Source organism: Mustela erminea, chromosome 1, assembly GCF_009829155.1.
Source record: "Mustela erminea isolate mMusErm1 chromosome 1, mMusErm1.Pri, whole genome shotgun sequence".
NCBI classification, from domain to species: domain Eukaryota; kingdom Metazoa; phylum Chordata; class Mammalia; order Carnivora; family Mustelidae; genus Mustela; species Mustela erminea.
The window spans coordinates 80,057,007-80,077,518 of NC_045614.1; the positions used below are offsets into that span (position 1 = coordinate 80,057,007).

General features: G+C 41.9%; 1 protein-coding gene across 10 annotated transcripts in view; it reads left to right on the forward strand.

The window, feature by feature from the left end:
- The window catches only part of THRB (thyroid hormone receptor beta), a 381,519-nt gene that overhangs the window by 292,989 nt on the left and 68,018 nt on the right, over positions 1-20,512 (forward strand). For 9 of the 10 annotated variants that reach the window (XM_032328904.1, XM_032328760.1, XM_032328524.1 and 6 more), the window contains one exon: positions 16,045-16,305. The exons of the other annotated variant lie outside the window; for it this stretch is intronic. In XM_032328904.1, coding sequence (XP_032184795.1) covers positions 16,045-16,305 — 261 coding nt within the window. The remainder of the gene's footprint in view (positions 1-16,044; positions 16,306-20,512) is intronic. 10 annotated transcript variants of the gene reach the window in all.

Below are 20,512 nucleotides of genomic sequence, written 5' to 3' on the forward strand. Positions count from 1 at the left end.
CCAGGCCAAATGTGCCACTGCAGCCGGGAAGTCTCAAAGGAAATGCAGCTGTCTTGTTACCTTGTTTCAAAAACATTAGAGAATGGATCTGGTCCATCCCATTATGAAATGCCATCCAGCTCTCTTGAACAACCCATTCCACGGCCCAAGAAGTAAAGAATCCTTGGTGTGAGTCAGAAATGGGTCCTCCTGTCCCACTTTCCAGGAATGATCCTTGAGAACTGCCCATTCATTTAAAATACCCCTTTCAGATGTCTATGGAATAAGGCAACACTGAAAACCCATTACTAAATATTCTAGAATCCTTTTGCTGCTGGCCTGCCTCCATAATACATCCTACTGTCTTGTTCCCTCCTTTCTAGACAAAGATTTCCTAAAGATTCTCTTGTGCCTAGTTCTTATGTTCTAGTTCTTCTCTCGGAAGAACTCGGGAAATATTGACCAGACCTGTGTTGGGCTTAATTGTTTTTAGTCAGGGGCAGCTGCGGCCATGGTAGGTTTCCTCTCCTTTCAGACTAACAGTCCATAGCAAGTTTAACAAATAGAGACCTGCTTCACATTCTCTGTTTCCAAGATGACCCTGTCAAGCCCCCGCCCTTCACAAGATTTTTCCAAGAATTTGCCACATATAGGTGGAAAGAAGTCTTTTGATCTCCACACGAGCCAGCCTGAGCCTTAGAGTTATGGAAGAGGCAGTCAGCCAGTTCTGGAAACAAGGAGGTTGCTTCATCTGGATGAGGGTCACCCACCTTTACCCACTTTCACCCCAGACTGTCTCAGCTCTCCTGGGGCCTGCTGGTATTCTTTGTGTTTGGAGCCCACGGGCAGCAGAGAGCCTTGGTATTATTTGTCACTGTCAAAGGTTTTTTGGACTGGGGCGAGCTTTAAGACCCCTCTTAGCCCCAACTATTCTCTGAACAGTACTACTCAGAGCCCTGCTGGACGAAGAGCAGTTGAGCCAGTTGATTTGTCTGGAGCTCGGCATGGTGTATTGCCACATACATGTTCCTCCCATACACGTCTGTAGCTGGGCATCAGGAGGACAAGGGAATGGGATTCAGGAAGTCCCCCAAGTGTGAGATGGCCAAGGTTGGATCCCTGTGGTTTGGGACCATCATGCACTAGCATAAAGAAGAGTAAAACCTTCCATTTCTGAGCCTTAATGTGAGAAGAAATGACTCGGAAGCTCCTCCCTGCTGCTAAGTATCTTGCTCATGCTGTGTCTGCTTCACTTGCTTTAAATAAAAGCCTATGCAGCCTGCCATCCAAATATAGATCCACAGCAGTCCCGAGAGAAGACAGCCTGGCACTTACCGTGACGGGGACATTCCAAATACCTAACAAATGGGCCCGATCATATCAAAACCCACAGGTCCCTATTAGCACTGAAGAGAAAGTAAGGTTTGTTTGGGGCACAGCAGGCTTCTGACAGTGTTTCTTCCCTTGCTGGAAAGCAATGTTGACCCATAATAAATGCAATTAATTGCTTGTAATAAAAAAAAGTATTCATGATTATATTCCAATGGGATCACATCACCGGTTTGCTTATGTATCTTTTGACTTTAGAAGGTGAGCAATGCTTCGTAGATTTCACCATCTTCCCCCATCCAGGAAAAAATACTTGTCTGTGTTATCATGGCACCTTCCCTAAACCATCACAGATTGGAGGTGAGTTTAGGTGTAATTAGCGTCACTTAACACACAGGTGTTCCTGCCACTGCTGACCCTATCGGCCATTCATACCTCAGGGTGTGCTGATTTAATCAGACTTTTCCTCCTGGAGTCAGTGACACTGACTAGCAGGGTCAGAGGAGGAGCACTTGGAGGCAGAGGCCATGAAGGAAACTCACTCACTCCAGAGTTTTGCAGACAGCGTCTCTGCCTCCGGCACTGCTGACACGAGGGGGAAGAATTCTGATGGTAGAGGGCTATCCTGTGAGTGTACAAATTTTAGCAACATCCCTAGCCGATATCCACTAGATGCTGGCAGTGCGCACACCCTCTCCTAAGTTTGGCTGCCGAAAATGTCTCCAGATCTTGTTCACTGTCCTCAGGGAAGCAAAAAGCCCAGGTGAGGACTTCCAGCCTCAGGGCAGCTCTTGAAGCCTTGGTGGTCACTTCAGACTCTGTCTCTCTTTCTGAGACACTATATCGATCCACCTAATAAAACCCTCAGACGGAGGTAATGTGCAAGGCATGGGGTTTTTCTTCCGGAGCATCTTCCTCTCTTTGGCGAGTTCCTGCCTCGTCCCCACGGTGTTCCTCTTCCAGGCAAACGTATTTCTAGAAGGGAGACGGTGGTAGACAAGGCAGCCCCAAGAAGTGAACTGCCCATGTTGCCTGAGGGAGCAAGCTGGAATCATTTTATGACACCTTCCACTTACTGTGCCACGTTGTCCTAAATGAGTGTTCCAATGAGAACGCACAAGAGAACGGGCCATGTTCGGGTTGCAGAGACAGCCCCACATTGGGAGCACAGTTCCCTCTGCAAGAAGCTGTCATCTGCAGACATGTCCCAGACAACAGGGTAATTGCTAACAGCACAATATTGCTTCTTCTTTTGGTTATTATTTGGTCATAAGCCAGACTTTCATAAAGCCGAAAAGTGTTTGTATCTCAAGCTGTGGCTTTTTTTTTCCCCCAGTGATCATGACTTTCAAGTTCCCAAGCGTTGGTGTTCTCAGACACTCTTGTTCCATTGCTGAAATCAGATAAGCCTGTTCATTTGAACGTAATGTCCTTCCTACGTTTCAAAAGCAATATGCCTTTGCCTCCATTCTTTGTGAGAAGAGATTTTGTTTGCTGAAGCCATGTTTCCTGAGGAAATAGATGAGCCTCTCTCAAAGTAATATTCATGCTAAAAGATGAATGATTCCAATAGGATTTCCCATTTGTGGGCGCCTGGGTGGCTCAGTGGGTTAAGCCGCTGCCTTCGGCTCGGGTCATGATCTCGGGGTCCTGGGATCGAGTCCCGCGTCGGGCTCTCTGCTCAGCAGGGAGCCTGCTTCCTTCTCTCTCTCTCTCTGCCTGCCTCTCAGTGTACTTGTAATTTCTCTCTGTCAAATAAATAAATAAAATCTTTTAAAAAGAAAAAAAAAAAAAAAAAAAAGGATTTCCCATTTGTCATCAAGGCAGCTTGGCGCATCCTGAGGAAGATTCTGGGCACAGCACTGCCCTTTAAGCTAGCTTTGTGACTCTGCACAAATGCTTTATTCATTGGCCTACAACTGCTTCATCTGTGGCATGTAGCATAAAGGGTGTGAGAACAACTGCCCATTTACTACCTGTACTTTGGGCAACCTCTTTAGTTCTCTCAACCAAAGATTCCTCATCTATGAAGTGGGGCTAAGAACAGCATCTCCCTCACTGCATCATTGTAATGAATGAATGAAACATAGCCTGTACCTTACCTGGCACATAGCAGACCCTCTCTCAGGGTTGGCTCTCGATAATATAAACTCAAAATGAAATGATCCTTTTGTCCGTTCTAAATTATTTGGTGATCTTTTAATCTTCTGGATGGGCAGCTTAGGAAGCAAAGCAATTCTTCCTTACCTTGGTCATTTCAATGGTTTGTTTGTTTGGTTGGTTGGTTGGTTTTTGCCTTCTTTCTAAGTTCTTGGGCCACTTGGAGGCAGGGCCCATACCACTATAAACACAAACTTTTGAAGAGTCAGCAGCAGCAGTCAGTGGGGGAGACAGAATCACTCATGCACAGCTGTCTCTTGTTTGGTAAATTTACTGAAAAAAAAATTTTTTAATTAGAAGAACAGCTCTTAATGTTTGAGGTATAGAGTGAAAATGTCAGAATTTGAACCAGCATTGAGATTGAGCAATAAATCATTGTTGTATACTTAAAAACATGTGTTTTCAGTTAAAAGACAGTGGGACAAAGAATCCAAAGACCCACCCCACCTTTTTGCCCAGCTGGGTGACTTTGAGCAAGAAAGTGACCTCTTTGAGCTTTTGTCTCTTTATTTGAAGCCTCTAACTACATATTTTCACCAACAGGATTTAGTTCTTCAGCCTGCAGTGATCATCTAAGTCACGTGGTGTTGACTTTGCCATAAACAGGTAGAAATATGGCAAAGTCAGGTAGACCTTCTTGGGTACGGATCCTGACTTTATTATTTACTACTGTGTGACCTTGGGCAAGTTGTTTAACCTCTCTGTGCCCTAGTTTACTCATCTGAAAAATCAGGATAATATTTCTGTCTCATAGAGCTAAATGTAAAATGCTCAGAACAGGTGCCTGGCATATATGTTAGCTTTTACTTTGATTATTTTGTTGGATGTTTCTAGAAAAGAAAACCTGAAGAAAGGTGAAATTCTAAACAGGAATCTTAGTGTTTGGATTTTTCAATCTGGCATACCACATTTACCAACTAACCATTTAGGAAGTAAAGACATTAAAGGCACTTCCTTTAATTTCCCTAACCTGCAACCATCAAACACTATTTTCCCCTCTGATTGCTGAATAGAAAAACTTCTACATAGTAAATATTAAATTGCACCAAAGTTTCAATTGAGTAACCCCACATGTAACAAATTCTATCTACTTTCCATGGAGACTCTGCCCCTGGAAGAGAGAATCTCAAACATCCGTGTGCTTGGGAATCACCTGAAGATCTCATTAATACTCAGATTCTGATTCATCCCTTCTAACGAGGGGCGTTCTCTGAACCTCCTGAATTTTGATGCTCGTTCCCTTTGCCATATTGGGGAAATTCTCCCCAATAATTCTCTCCAGTATACCTTCTGCTCCCCTCTCTCTTTCTTCTTCTTCTGGAATCCCAATTATTCTAATGTTGTTTCGTCTTATGGTGTCACTTATCTCTCGAATTCTCCCCTCGTGGTCCAGTAGCTGTTTGTCCCTCTTTTGCTCAGCTTCTTTATTCTCTGTCATTTGGTCTTCTATATCACTAATTCTTTCTTCTGCCTCATTTATCCTAGCAGTGAGAGCCTCCATTTTTGATTGCACTTCATTAATAGCTTTTTTTATTTCAACTTGGTTAGATTTTAGTGAGCTCCCAGGGGACACAGATACGGCAGGTCCCCAGACCACAGTTAGAGATACTCATGAGCCATCTGAGGACTGAGGGACCACGGGGGCACAAGTGGCCCTCATTGGGGACAGACAGGCTGGAAAAGGGCAGGCCTGCAGGAATTCATTGCCCCACACATCCCCTCTAGCCCTAGCCTTACCGGAGGTATTTTAAGCAATCGAGAAGTTTAAGGAAAAAACCCCGAAAAGGTGTTAAAATGACATAGAAATCCCACCTACTTCTCTTGATTTTCCTGCACTGTGAAAACACTGTAGAAGAGATTGCACCAAGCAATTTGACCCATCTGCACTGCTCAATTTTCTTCCACCAGACAGGCAGGTAGAAAAAAATTCATTTCTCCCTTTCATTTCTGCCCCTCGGACAGGACCCGGGAGGGACAGGCGCTCAGCCAGAGCCTCCAGGGAATATGACATACCCCGCGTGGCGTTGGGCTGTACCACTGGGTCCTATTTAATGAAATAAATTTTTTATGTATTTAATAGTGTTCAAGGGGCCTGAAAACATCCCCCCAAAGCACCTGCTTTCAAGCAGTCGTCACTGTGTAAAATATCTTGCCTGCTGTCCTAACCAAGTGTAAGGAAGGTGTGCGTATTGTGGCAGGGCGGCTATTCCTCAACAAAGGGAAAAATCAAACTTCTCCAGATTGAAATGCTTCCCCCTAAGTGAAAGAAATAGCTACACTGATCTTGATCCTGCTTATTTTCACAGAAAAATATGGACAATGATAGTGAGATTCTGTGAAAACTCAGAGAAAGGTCCATCCCTCACCCTCTGTGTTATTCTACTTTATTTAATACCAGCATCTCTTTTGGTCCATTTTGTTAGCCCTGGAGTTTAATTTATTGAAAGACTAGGTGTGCCTTGCTGCCAAGTATTTTCAGTGTGTCTATAAAATAAATCTATCTGATTAACCAAGAGGCACGTTTTATCTTTTATTTGAGGAATTGTGAACCTCAATTTGTTCTTCATCCACAAATTGTGCTCCAGCGCCAGGCTGCAAAGTGAGAAAAGACTCACATGTATTTCCTACCCTGGGAAGAGGTATTTCAAGCTTGGAAACATAACATGGGGACAGTCTTACAGACTATCTTTTTTTTTTTTTTTTTTTTTTTTTTTAATGTGGATTCAGACTGGCAACAAGAATAAACATGATAATCTGAACTTTCGTCCAGGAGAAATCTAATCCTGGCAGTAAACATCTGCTCCCTTTTATGTGCATTTGTGGTCCTTTAATATGAATGTTTTGCTACAGCTGTAGTTTGTCTAATATCCTAAATGGAATCTCTGTGGCCTTTAGAGTAATTACCTCAAAGTTTATGTCATCCGACCTGAGGGTTTTCTGATTAAATCCAGTATGAATTATGGAAAACCAAATGACCGTTCCTAGGGGAGGATTCCACTGTGTCCTCTGGAAAGTACCTTCCAGGTCTCTGGGGCCTCTGGCCAGTGTTCCAGCAGGCGGCTTGTTCCTATGTGGTTAAATATTTGTAAGATGTTGCTCATGAACCTGGCCACTGACGTGTGTTCACACATGACCACTCCATGTGGTGATTCCACTGTGATTTTTTTTTTTTTAATTTGACAGACAGAGGTCACAAGTAGGCAGAGAGGCAGGCAGAGAGAGTGGAGGAAGCAGGCTCCCCGCTGAGCAGAGAGCCCGATGCGGGGCTCAATCCCAGAACCCTGGGATCACGATCTGAGCCAAAGGCAGAGGCTTTAACCCACTGAGCCACCCAGGTGCCCCTCCACTGTGATCTTGAAACACACGTTTTGTTGTTGTGTTTAATTTTCTTTTAGCTAAGTTTTAAAATGGATTAACGTGCACCCCATTTAAAGGTTCTAAACATAAACTTTTAAAAAAAATTGTTCTTGGTATGCAAATGGCATGCTTTAATTTTTTTTTTTTGGTTTTTTTTTTAATTTTTTCAATTTATTTACTTTAAGAAAAACAGTATTCATTATTTTTCACCACACCCAGTGCTCCATGCAATCCGTGCCCTCTATAATACCCACCACCTGGTACCCCAACCTCCCACATGGTTTTCACTTATCAAGAGGTTATCATTGTAGTTTCTAGTTTCAGAATAACTATTTGAGGTTTCTATAGCTATGATGATTGTTTTTCATTTGGATAATGATTGCCTAATGAAATATACAGGAAAACTGGAGACGCGGGAGCTCCAGATAAGAAAAAGATTTGCTTCTCTCTTAGCAGCTCCCAGATCTCACTCACTTAATGGACTGAGAATCCCTGCCAATGAAACAAGAGAAACCCTCTGTGATAGCAAACTTCAGTTCACCTGCGCACAGGGGCAGAGAAGTCCAGTCTCAACAAAAGGGAAAATCAATAGGCAGGTGCTCTGTAAACGAAAGAGAAAACCATATAGCAATGGAAGGCAGCCTATCTGAACAAAGAGGTTAATTTTGCCAGACTTTGCTTACAAGAAGATATTCCTGAGGATGCATTTCATGTAACCAAAGGCTGAGCAGGCCTCAATAGATCCTCATTTATAAAGTTTCAGGAGTAAAGCAGCACATGAGTACACCTTGATTGGAAGATTTGAGCACATATCATGGCTCTCAGTACTCTGTCCATCCATTCATTCATTCTACACACTCATAAATGCAATGCTAGTAAAGCTTAATTTCTGTTTAAATTTTCAAATAAAATACAAATAAAAGGCTACCATTGTCTTCTCAAACCCCACAGTCTAGTTTCCTTAGAGACCTCTGGTCCAGATCTTGAAATATCCTTAGATGCATGGCACTGGGAAAGGATAGAAGTAAGGAGAGAAGTTTTGGGGAAACAGCCTGGGGACAAAGAGAAGATCCTGAGAAATGGCACTTAGCTGAGCAGGAAGAAGACAGAGCAAGCACAAAGGGGAAAAGAATTCTTTCACTATTTCCTATTTCCCACCAGGCTGTGGAGGGGCAGGAGGGGGAAGTGGAGAGTGGCTGAGTTTAATTCAGTTCGACGTAAGAGAATGTACATTCACTCATGTGCCCGGGCTTGTGCCACCCCCTGGGGCAAACAAGCAATGCAAACAAGCCATGGTCCCAACTACCAACGAGCTCATTGATCTAAACAGTTGAATGTATAATTACATGTTCTATAACATCTTCTAAATAGAAACAGGAATCCGATAACTTCCCTCCATGCTTAAAATGACAGGAAAGATACCCATCTCTTGGTACTGGAATGCAAGTTAGATAATGTATGAAAATCACTTAGGATTCTACTTGGCACATAGTAGGTCCTCAGTTAATAGTAATTTTTATTTATGGTGCCTTGTCTGCCTAGGCTGGCACATAGTAAGTGCTTGGAAAGTTTAGCTGTCATTATTATTATTACTATTTTTGTGCACATAAAGTACCTTGTGCCTAATAATAAATATAGTTTCCTTTCCTTCTCATCCTCCTTAGTCATAATTCCTGTAGAAGCCAGTAGCCTGGAAGGCTGCTCCCCAGCTGTGATCCACACCCGCTGTGTCCCACAATGACCAGAACATTCTACTCCGTTTTGCAGGTTTACGATGTAGAGAATACCAACGTAGAAGCTTTGGTCAGTGTCAAGGACCATCCGGGTCTTCATATTGGGAATGCAACATACATCAATAAGATCTCAGAAGCAACATGTGATTACACATTATTGGAACAAATAATAAATATTTTTCAGAGGAAGAAGAACTCACCACTGATTAGACTAAAGGCAGCTGTGCAGCTAGATCCCAGGCTGAGCCAGAGGTAGGGAGAGGGTGGTTCCTACTGTTCGTGTAGGTTGAGAGAAGGAGGGAGTATGAGGATGGATCCTCCAGGTTCCTTCGCACGCACTGAGAATTGTGGATTTGTGAAGTACTACTCTCTGTAGTACTTGGTGTAAAACAGGAAGGCAACACTTTGAGAACTCACGGTATTTCTGCTTAGTGGTAGACCTTGTGTATATGTCAGCGCTTGTACTCTTAACACCAACGCTGTGAGGGATTTTCACTCTAGTTTACTCATGAGACTCAGTAGTCATGTAACCCTTCCCTCACCATCCTTGAAAATAGTAATAGTGAATTTCCTTCAAAAATAGTCAACAATTTGACTTTTCTCTGATTTGGGAGAAATCTCCCCCAAATATTCCAAATTCATAAGTCTCATGGCTTCCACTAAGCAAGTGCTGCCCCGAAGGCCTTCAGAACACCACTGGCAAGGGAGACACTGCAGCCTGGGCCACTCTTGGAGATTTCCAGGCCAGGCAAAGCCATCCTGGAGGATCCCAGGGTACCAACAAGCAAGCCAGCAGCTTGCCCTCTGGTGACTGGCTCACCCATCCCAGATGACGAGAGGATATTGCTATGTCAGAGGGTCTCAAATGGTGGCATTGAGATACCCACAAGTCATACTCTGGTGTCCCGTGTGAAGCTCTCACCACACCTGTCATTTAGAAGATGGGTTTCATGGGAGAAAAAGGCCAGAGTAAAAAATGGTGGGTTTATGCTGTCTGAGGACTGGGAGGAGCAGAGTCATCTAGCTGCTCTTTCTGTCTTCTCTGGGCATAGAACACAGCTCAGGCCATGCTGCAGCATCTAGTTATGGCCAAGCTCCCTTTGTTGCAGAACGGTGATGCAAACCAGTTTTGGCCTACTGACTGCTTTATTGCTCGATGCATAGAAATTCCTGGATAGCTCAAAGTCCATGTGCACTCTGTTTAGCTTCCGGAGTATTTTGACCTGTCTATATTATGTTCGACTGTTTCCAAGTATTATTTATTCAGACCCTGTTATATGCTTCGAGCTGTGGGAACTGAGAGATGGAGAAGTTGATCAGAGTCCAATAGAGGGGGGGAGAAAAGTGTGGATACCATTGACATAATACAAGGAAAACGTGCTGAGTTCTTTCCTTACAAAGGAGATGGAGATAAATATTAGAGATATTCTGGAGGGAGATCCAAAGAGGTAGAGCGATTTGCCCAAAGTCACACAGCTGATAAATGCCAAAGCCAGAATTTGAACGTTGACTAGAAGAGCCCAGATTCTTATCCTATCCTGCCTCTAAAAAGCTAAACTTTTCATTTTTCTCCTGCAGTTTTGAGAAGATATAGTAGTAGTAGAAAATCTACATTGAATTGGTTTCATAGTTTTGAGTTCTCCTTACAGCTCACCAGTGGCTTTTGGATAAGAAAATAGGCATCGTGTCTGTGCCTAAGAAGTAGATTTCTCTCTGTAAAGTTACCGGATTATTGGGAGAAAGAGTAACAAGGGCAGAGGAGAGAAAGCAAGGGGCTGAGCCACCGGATAGAGGCTCGGTGGAATGGACTAGGGATAAACCCCTCGGAGCATTTCAGGCTACAGTAAGGCCTTAGGACCTCATTCCAATATTGATGGGAAGTCATCAGAAGATGGTAAGCACCAGAGACATGTTCTGAAATGTACTTTCAGAGCTCACTCTGGCTGCTCTGTGAAGAATGGGTTGTAGATGGCTCAGAGCAAAAGCAGGCAGACCAGTTGCGAATATAAATGAGTAACTGAGAAAATTGAATGGGACAATAAACAGATTGATAAAGAACTTTAAAGAACTGACAAAATGATACTATTAATAGGCTAATGGCTACTTATCAAACTAAGGCAAATAATGATAATGCGGGACGCCTGGGTGGCTCAGTGGTTTAAAGCCTCTGCATTCAGCTCAGGTCATGATCCCAGGGTCCTGGGATCGAGCCCCACATTGGGCTCTCTGCTCAGTGGGGAGCCTGCTTCCCTTCCTCTCCCTCTGCCTGCCTCTCTGCCTACTTGTGATCTCTCTGTCAAATAAATAAATAAAATCTTTTAAAAAAATAATGATAATGCATCTGTTAACAGTGCAAAAGGTATGAGAGAGCATGCTTTCTCTGACTTTCAGGTTCCTTGTAAATCAAGCAGGGTCTCACTCTGGACTTCCTGGATGTTCATGAAGATGAATCAAACTGTCTAGTTCAGTACTTGGGCCTTAGTAAATGCTCAGCCAAGCATTAGTCTCACCTTTCACGCCACTCCACAATAAAAATCAGTTGCTAAGCACATAGTCTGAGAATTTGGCAAAGCTAAAACTTACGGGTCCCAGTAAAAAATTAGAATGGAAATTAGAGACATCATGCTAATAGCTTGAGCTATCCACTGATAATTCTACAAAGTATATTGTATACACATTCCCCTAATGTAGAGTGTGGTTTGGGGTCTCAATGCCTCATATTAATGGCCTTTAATGCAAATTAGACACTCTTATAATGAGTGCTATGAAATCGCAGCCCGCTCCGCTGACCCTCTCTGACCACTTTGTCATAAGCCTATTTCCTTTGCCTTAGCATGTCTCTGAGGTATCAGCTCGCTTTTGTGTCCTGAGATACTTGAATATTTTCATATAATTCTCCTTTTTTTGATGGACAGATTTCTTTTCTATCATATTTAGTGAAATTTCCAGAAATAGGTTGTATGTAGTTATGTTAATGAGATTTAGGTTTCTTTCTTTTTGGAAAGTAACTTTTTTGATCGGGGTTGTGTCATGCAAAGCCAAAAGAATTATACAAGACAAATCCAATCGTTCAATTCCAAACTCTCTTGACAAACAAGTATTTTAGTAGCAGTTCACATGTCCCTATCTAGTTATTTCCTTTAATTTTGTTATTAATTTGCATTATAACTGACAAATTGGCTAATTGTCTTCATGCCTAGAATTACAAAGTATTAAAAGCCAGGTATTAGCTGGGATCCATTAAAGAGCAAAGGATTCATACTTCATGTGAATAACAAGGTATGATCATTTGTAGACTCCTCCTTTTAAAAAAAATGTATTTCTGCTACTGTGCACACTGTGTCCCAGGTAATGCCCAGACTACAGAATTTTTAGGTGAACATTATTTACATCCATACCCCCAATCTATAAGAGAACATCCAATTAATATCTGACATTTTTATTGAAATAGAGTTGACACACAATGTTACATCAATTTCACGTGTCCAACATAGTGATTTGACAAATCTACATTTTCTGCTCTGTTCACCACAAGTGTAGCTCCCATCTGTCACTACACAATGTTATTATAATACAAATGACTATATTCCCTGTGCTGTACCTTTTATCCCCATGGCTCATTCATTCCATAACTGGAAGCCTCCCACTCTCCTTCACCACCCTACACCCTTCTCTCCTCTGACAACCATCAGTTTGCATTCTCTGATTTATTTCATTTAGCATAATATCCTCTAGGTCCATCTGTGTTGTTGTAAATGGCAAGCTCTCAATCCTTTTTGTGGCTGTGTAATATTCCTCTGGGGTGTGTGTGTGTGTGTGTGTGTGTGTGCACACGCGCGTGCGCGCGCGTGCGTGTACACACTACTTCTTTATTCATTCATCTATTAATGAACCCTTAGGCGGCTTCCGTATCTTGGCTATTATAAGTAATATATTGTACTTATATCTTCTCTAATAAGTGTTTGCGTTTTGTTTAGGTAAGTACTCAGTAGTGGAATTGCTAGATCATATGGCAATTCTATTTTTAGTTTGTTGAGGAACCTCCATACACTTTTCCACAGTGACTGTACCAGTCTGCATTTCCACCAACCATGCATGAGGGTTCTTTTTCTCCACATCCTCACCAACACTTGTTGTTTCTTGTGTTTTTTATTCTAACCTTTCTGACAAGTGTGAGGGGATATCTCATTGCAGTTTTGATTTGCATTTCCCTGATGATTTTGATGTTGAGTACCTTTTCATAATATCTGACTTTGAAATCTTCACACAGTTATTCCCAAAACTTTGATTAATTGTTTAATTATAAAGTGGATTTACTTCAAGACTGTGTAAAACATTAGAGCCTAAGAAGGACACTGTGCCGTAATCTGAAACCTGCCAGTACTTTGTTTTCCTACCTTCAATTTTCTTAACCCTCTGGATCTCAAACTCTCTTGGGGGTCAGAATCATCTGGAGAACTTAGTAAATGTACAAATGCCCCAGGCCCATCCCACTTCAATAGGCCTTGTCTTCTGTGTTCTCTAGTAGTGCCTTAGGTAACTGTCATTCACCAAAGTTTGGGAATCACTGACTTAATCTTTAATACTTCAATCTCTCTACAAAGAAACACTTCATTCGTTTAGGTTTGGGGAGAACCAAGAGACACAAGCATTAGACAGAATAATAGCAGGATACCCTTAAAAACCAGTACTGCCAAGTAAACACATGTGGAGGTAACTTACAGTTCTCACCAACAAAAGAATCCTCAGTAGGCAGAATTTAAGGAGCTCTGTATAGTGGGTATCTTATCCCTCCTGGGAATGGAATAGGAACTGTATGTGTCTTCCTCATCTTGGAAGGATAAGAATCAAGAATCCTCCTTAAATAAAATCCTCTTGAGCTTTCCCATGACCCAGTCAAGTCTTCTCAGTCCACTGGTTTCCCAGCACTGCCCCAACCAATAAACCTGCCAGTTAAGCAGCCAAATATCATTATCATGAATGGAATTACAGACAGTAATTATGAGCCTTAAATGCCTCCCATGAATGAAGCCCTTTCCCCAAAACCGTCTCAACTTCTCTTTTTAGGTAAATAGAAGTCAGTCCTATCTCTTGCCTCACCCCAAACATAACCTCCTTTGCTTAGAAAAAATACCTGCTCTTGCTGGCTCTGGGGACATGCTAAGCAAGCTTTAATAGGCTGTGCTTTAAGGAGGAATGTCCCCTTGGGTGGAGTCCCTTCAGCATCTCTCACCCAAGCATGGCCACTAGAGCTCCTTTGGCTGGGGAGAAGTGACTGCTGACTTTGGCAATATTTCTTAATTTCTGTTCCATCAAGGAAGTTAATATCAAATTTTAAGAATTTCTGCAGAAAAATAAAATGTTGGGGGCTTTACAAAATAGTGTGATAACTTTAACGTTACTTAACATGGAGCTTTACAGAATACAGTTTACCGAGAATTTAAAAAGACTACCTGAAAATAAAGAAAACATCATAGAAACGTGCAGGGTCCGAAGGCTTTGCATGTCTGTAGAAATAAAGTGTATCTCTTTAGGCCCAGAATTAACTCTTTCATTCAGTAGCTTTATATTTGGCTCATGGTTTAGCTCAGACCCTCATGGGTAATAAACTTGAATGGATTCTACAGAGATATGTTTAATTTGAAATGCAACACAATATCCCAGGGTTTTAATCTGTTGCTTTCTTATAATGGAGAGGGAGAATAGGTGTCTGTAATTGCACCAGTAGCTGTCTATTGCTGAGTCCAGGGTTTTTGATTCACCATGCATTGAATAATGCCAAATAATCTCTGAAGAGAAAGAACTCATGACCTCAACACAGTCCCTAGCAGAGCCATTTGCATAGGGTGAATATTCAGGGCTCTTCTCTGAATAAGATCAAATGTTATATCCCAGAGCTGTCACATTATAGAATTTTTTTTTTTTTGCATGGATTTATTGCCTCCTGGCCATGTTATTTCAAGCTACAGCATTTCCATTTACGGCGACAAAGAAATCATGGATTGATTATTACTTTGTAGTCATTGTTCATAGTCTCCTCGTGGAGTAGAAAGGGAGTGTATGCATATTCGAATTTCCACACACTAACCTGAAGACTCACAGGGCAAGTGCAGCCTCCAAAGTGACTGAGAGTAGATTACACTTTCAGAGAAATCATCCTAACCAACAACAACTAAAGACAATTAGTCATTTACAGAGGGAGTTGACGAAAACCTAAAGGCCTCTGAGCCCTTGCATTAAATAATTTAAAAGTCATGTTAAATGTTGGAAAGACAGCTTGAAATTTCCAATACTATGCACAGATCAAGATGGACTCATCTCTCTACTATGGATATCTTTGCTTCTTTGGTAATTTCAGCAGAAAGGAAAATTCACACATAAATTATAGTCTTTTCAATCACTGTATATGATCACTTTATAGTAGAACTCTAGTTATATTTTATATTTCTCATTTTGACAGACAGTAGCCTAAGAATTTCTAGAAATATGGATGACCAGATGGACTATGTTTTTTAATGTATATACATATACAAATATATACATTAGCCTGCTCATTTTTGCTCTCTACCTTATAGTCATGTACAGTAAAAATATTCAGGGAAGTAAAATTTGCCACAAGGGAAGGTTAGGGTAAGAAAGTTTACATTATACTATTGCATTAGATTATATTATTCCATTTCTTCTTGTTTTCTAGAGGGTAGATCTTCAAGTCTCTATAAATTAAATAGAAAAAAAAAGCCACAATATACATGAATAATTCACTCCCTATACCTCAACTAGTGAGATTCAAGACTTATCATTCTATCATTAGAGCTATTAAAATTTGCCCTTCCCCCAACTAAAACACTGTCTGCTTTCCTTCATTGGATATCATTACCAATTTGGAGCTACACTGAAACCATTTACAAATTTCTATCTGAAGATCCAGTCTCCTTGTATCAGGCCATTAGGCGTAGAAGGTTGTAGGGAGGACTGAGTTGTCACTCCCTGAGGAACCACGTGAGCATGTCCCACTTAAGCAACAGGGTGCCCCTCAGGTCAGCCTGTGATAAAACCCAAGTCAAACAAGGCTGAATCCTGGATGTTTTATGTCCTAAGGATCTAAAAAGTGTTCTTGGCCAGCCCTGACCCTCAAGACCTCAAACGCTCGTCTGAGCAGTCACATAAATTGATGTAAACTTGCTCTTGGGCCATTGCTGTGGAAGCCCGGCTGGCGAAAGTACAGCCTTTCTATGGAGGAACTAATGTCTTTCTAGGCACTAAAAATAAGGGGGAATGTGTTGATTACTCCGACAGGCAATCCAACTGTGGTGGCTAAATGCCCAAGGCTGACAAATTCTGCATCTTATCACTGCCGTCAAGTGGAGGTGCATGTGAACACTGTCAGCCCCAAAGAATTGAGAAACAACTTGCCTTCCAAAACTGCAACTCAACAAAATCTTGACAATGCCAACAGCTCGTCATATCGTGTTTTTCAACCCTCCAGAAAATGGCCTTCCAGCCTGGGACAAACCAAAGCACTGTCCAGACCGAGAACACGACTGGAAGCTAGTAGGAATGTCTGAAGCCTGCCTCCATAGGAAGAGCCATGCGGAGCGGCGCAGTGCATTGAAAAATGAACAGTCGTCACCACATCTCATCCAGGCCACTTGGACTAGCTCGATATTCCATCTGGACCATGACGATGTGAACGATCAGAGCATCGCAAGTGCCCAGACCTTCCAAACGGAAGAGAAGAAATGTAAAGGTAACCCGATTTCTATTAGACCGTAATATCCAGTGTTTCAACAAGCAAAGAAAGTTTCTGTCGTCGCTGTGTGCTCAGCTCCATTTACTCCAATGTATGGTGTCCATGTGTTTTCCCCAACTGTTGTGTTTGCAAGGCTTCTTTATCCCCCAATCTTCTTTTGAATGTAAATAAATGAGTCCCAAAGGAAAGCAGTTAATTTCAGTTGCATGTTGGGTTGGACACTTGGGGAGAAGACATTTTTATTTCTCTAATTAGCAGAAGGGTTGTTAGTTTTGGCTTTAACTCTGTTTTTGCATCTGAGTAGAAACAGACATTGCTATCGTTCTGTAGCTACTTGCTTTGAAGTGTGTGTGTGTGTGTGTGTACGCACATTTCTTTTCCCAATTGTGCCAGCAGCTAATGGGATCTCAAAGACTACCTTTAACCCAAATAGACAATTCATGCTCAAAAGAGAGGTTTCAAGTTGTTTTGTTTTACTCATTAAATCCTGTGTCATCTTCCTGAAAGGCAAGATTATGGTGTTAGGAGGTTGTCACCTCATAAAAAATGTGTTAAACTGGCCTAAGTTCCTGATTGCATTAGATTTAACTGGTCTTTACCTCAGGTTGCCTCAACCGACAGATGTCTTTGTGCTGATCGCTTTATTGTCTTAGGGCTCCCCAAAATGTTGCTCTGTAAATTCATTTGTGTTTTTAAATGTCTACATTCATGTGACTTTCCATACTTTTTCAATTTAGCATAGAGAGAAAATAAGGTCTTTTTGAAGGATTTTGACTCATCATAAATCTTTAAATTGTGTATTTGGAAATCTGGCTATTACTCACCAACATACATTAATGAAAGTTTGTAAAGACTTCTATGTATGAGCCATGAGAGACTTTTGCATACTGTTCTAACTGGAACATAAACCATGATTTATTTATCCTGTCGAAAAAGTGCTGGCACTTTAACTTTTTTGAAAACACATCAAAAACTCCTTGGAACTACCATTTGACCCAAGAAGTTGAGTGTGTAGACTGTTCCAGTTGAAAACAAGATTGCCTAAAAATAATAAAATAGTGACATGAGCTCTGATTTGAGTGCAGTCAAAACTATACATGTTCTCTTTGGGATGATTTGTGTTTGAACTACCTTCCCCTTTGTTATTTGGGAGGTTTGAGAAATTGAAAAGGATATTTAGAAAAAGAAAAAAATAAGCTTTTTTTTTTGAAAGAGCATATGAGACAAGTGTGTGTGTGTGTGTGTCTGCAAATTTGTTTGAGATATAATTGAGATTTAGTTTTAGAATTTGTAACCAAGATTGTATCTTCAGATTTTATGAGCTGGCATCAAAACCACATCAGTCCTGGGTTATTAATGAAATACCAACATGAAACTATTAGTGTCCTCATGATCTAAGAAAGTCACAAACTAAATTTGATTCATTTACAGCTGGTGCCCATGTTCACTCGTTTGTTTGTTCGTTCATTCATTCATTCATAGGTTCCACCTATGTCTCTACCACTTATAGAGATCTTGGTCTTAAGTACCCAAAGTTCCTAATATGGTATACTTCTTTTGTTGTTATACCTTGAAAGCAAAAAGAAACAACCTTGGGTCTATTTGGACCCAAGGCCCTAACTATAAGTGCTGTGGTTAAAACCACAAATTTCGGCTAGAATCCTAGCCTTTCCTTGAGCAAACTTCTGTAATTGTTGATGGAATTAAAAAAGATAATGTATTTAAGCATACATTTAATATAGTACCTCTCCTAAGGGCTCTCTAAGTAGCAGCTATCATTATTACTGTGATCAGTATTATTAGCTATGCATCATTAAGTCACATAAATTCCTTGCGCTGCACTGTGTGCTTGGTAAGGAATGGAGAATAAGAGGCCAGGTGAGTACAGGCTAGGGCATGATGTTTTGGGGTGGATTAGAGTTGCTAATCCATTTGGCATTCATTCAGCTCTCCTTTACTAAAAGGAAAGAAAATATAATTATTACATTAAAGTCCTTCCTTAAGATTCTAGTATTAAAAGGAAAACAACTAAGGAAAACTCTCTGGCAGTTTCTAGAGTAACAAGCACTCTTCGTCTTGGCGTGAACATGAGACAATGGCTTGGTTCATCATGAAAATGCCATGGGAAAACCTATGTTGTCATGGCCCATGACTTTATAAACTGAATCTTACTCACTCAAAGTGGACACCTATATTTCTTGAGACATCAGGGAGGCCACAGAAACAGCTCAATTAGTCACTTATTTCTTTTTGGTGGTGCTTCTTCTCCATCTGCTCTGCTTGTCTGCCACCTGTATAAAATTCCGGTGAGGACAGTTCTGTTTGGATCCCCATTTACGCCAGGCATGTACCTCCTGGCTCTCTCTGTCAAGCCCCCTGGCATGCTTGATATCTCAGGCCTGGCCTACCATTCCATGCATCCATCCCATCGTGTTCATTAAGTGCCTACCCTGGGAAGGACATAACCCTTGTTGTCTGAGCATGAAGCAATAGCATCAAGGCCAAAAGCACCTCCAACTAGCCCCATTTCAAGGACCCCAAATGGACTTGATGAGAACTAAATGGCCCTGAAGGATACAGAAAGTTAAGGACCTGCAGTGCAAGAGCCGAAAGAGTAAGTTGCCCGCTCGAAGTGCCACAGCAAGCCCATCTCTCAGGTCCACAATCTAGCCGGTGCAGATCAGCGCACCTCAAAATGTGGTTGTGAGTGGGTACCCTCCTACAAATTGTTATTAGTCCTCTCTATTGATGCAGTAGAGCTTTAGAAACTTTTACAGCAGTGTGGCACTACTGCTGACATTCAAACGCATCATCAGTGGACTCACCTCCCTAAACAGGGTCTGGAGCAATCGAGAATTGTCAAACTTGCCTGGTGAGTCATGCACGGCCAGAGCTAGGTAAAAGTCTTGTGCCAAAGAACTGTGCACCGCACTATCATGGACCAGATATTTTTTTTAAATGGTCCTTCAGTTCAAATAATTTGCGAATCACTGATCCATGCTTTATAAAATTCCTGATGTTTTTCTTTTGGCTTATATTTGGTACATAGTTAATGTTTGGTTTTCAGTTTGAGTCTGAATACCGCTTTCATTTTAATCTGCATATAACTGGGCTTCTCCCTGCTACAGCCATTCTACAGAAATTAACGGGTAACACATTTAACTGGAATGAGAGCTCTGGAGACCTAACATTCTGCCATAGAACCCACAATCTGCTCAAGTACCAGAGACCATTTCCAACCAGCAGCGAGGGACCCCAAGCCACCCGTTTATCTCCACACTACACCTTCCCTGGAGTTTTTGTCACAGTTCGAGCTGATTGCTCAGCCATGAGGACCACATCCTACTGCTGCCCACACCTTTTCTCCCGGAGTCTGAAACAATGCATTTGGTGGTGCTTAAAGTGCCCCCACCCGTGGCCCTAGAGGCATCGGGAGTTTATTAGAAATGCAGAATATCAGGCCCCACCCCAGAATGCTAAATTGGAAGCTTTGGAAAGGAGCCCAAGAATCTGTGTTTTTTAACTAACCCTCTGTGTGATTCTTAAAAACCTGAATATCAGAGAAAATGCCTGAGAACAGACACCTAAGCTCTTAGTATAAGAAAGGGCGTGCCACCTAGTGGACACTCAGGGAATGTGCATTTTTCTTCCCCTTCTTGACTGCACCTAGAGAGCTACCTTTCTTGATCCAGCTTGGTTAGGCCCGGTTTATCTTAATTGCCAAATGGATGTTCTGTTTAATAACTCAGCCTGGTAACACATCCCTCTGGTACTTGAACCCCTCAGAGAATCCCACTCTGTTTGGCACGGGCCCTGATCCTCCTCTAAGTACTTACGAGGCTCCTTCATGAAGACCTCTCATGCCTTCCTGAACTTCTCTTCAGAACCCCAGGGTCCCACCAGTTCCACAAGGATGGGTCCTAGTTAGATGCATGCACCCCTGTAGCTGGATCTAGCAGGGTCTGGACCCAGGTGGTGAGGCCTCTGTTCTTGGATGTTTGTGCTCAGTGTCAATCAGGGACCTTTTTGATACACTGGAACCCAGTAGGAGAAAAAAGGCAGGGATTGACCCACCTCCCTGAATGCACTAGAAAAAGGTGGGCAGCAATCCAGTGATCTCACTGAATTTTCTCTGTAGGCCAGTTCTGTGTTTACTATCAAGAGAATGGAATCTTAGATCCTAGGAAGGCAAGGAGGAAAAGGG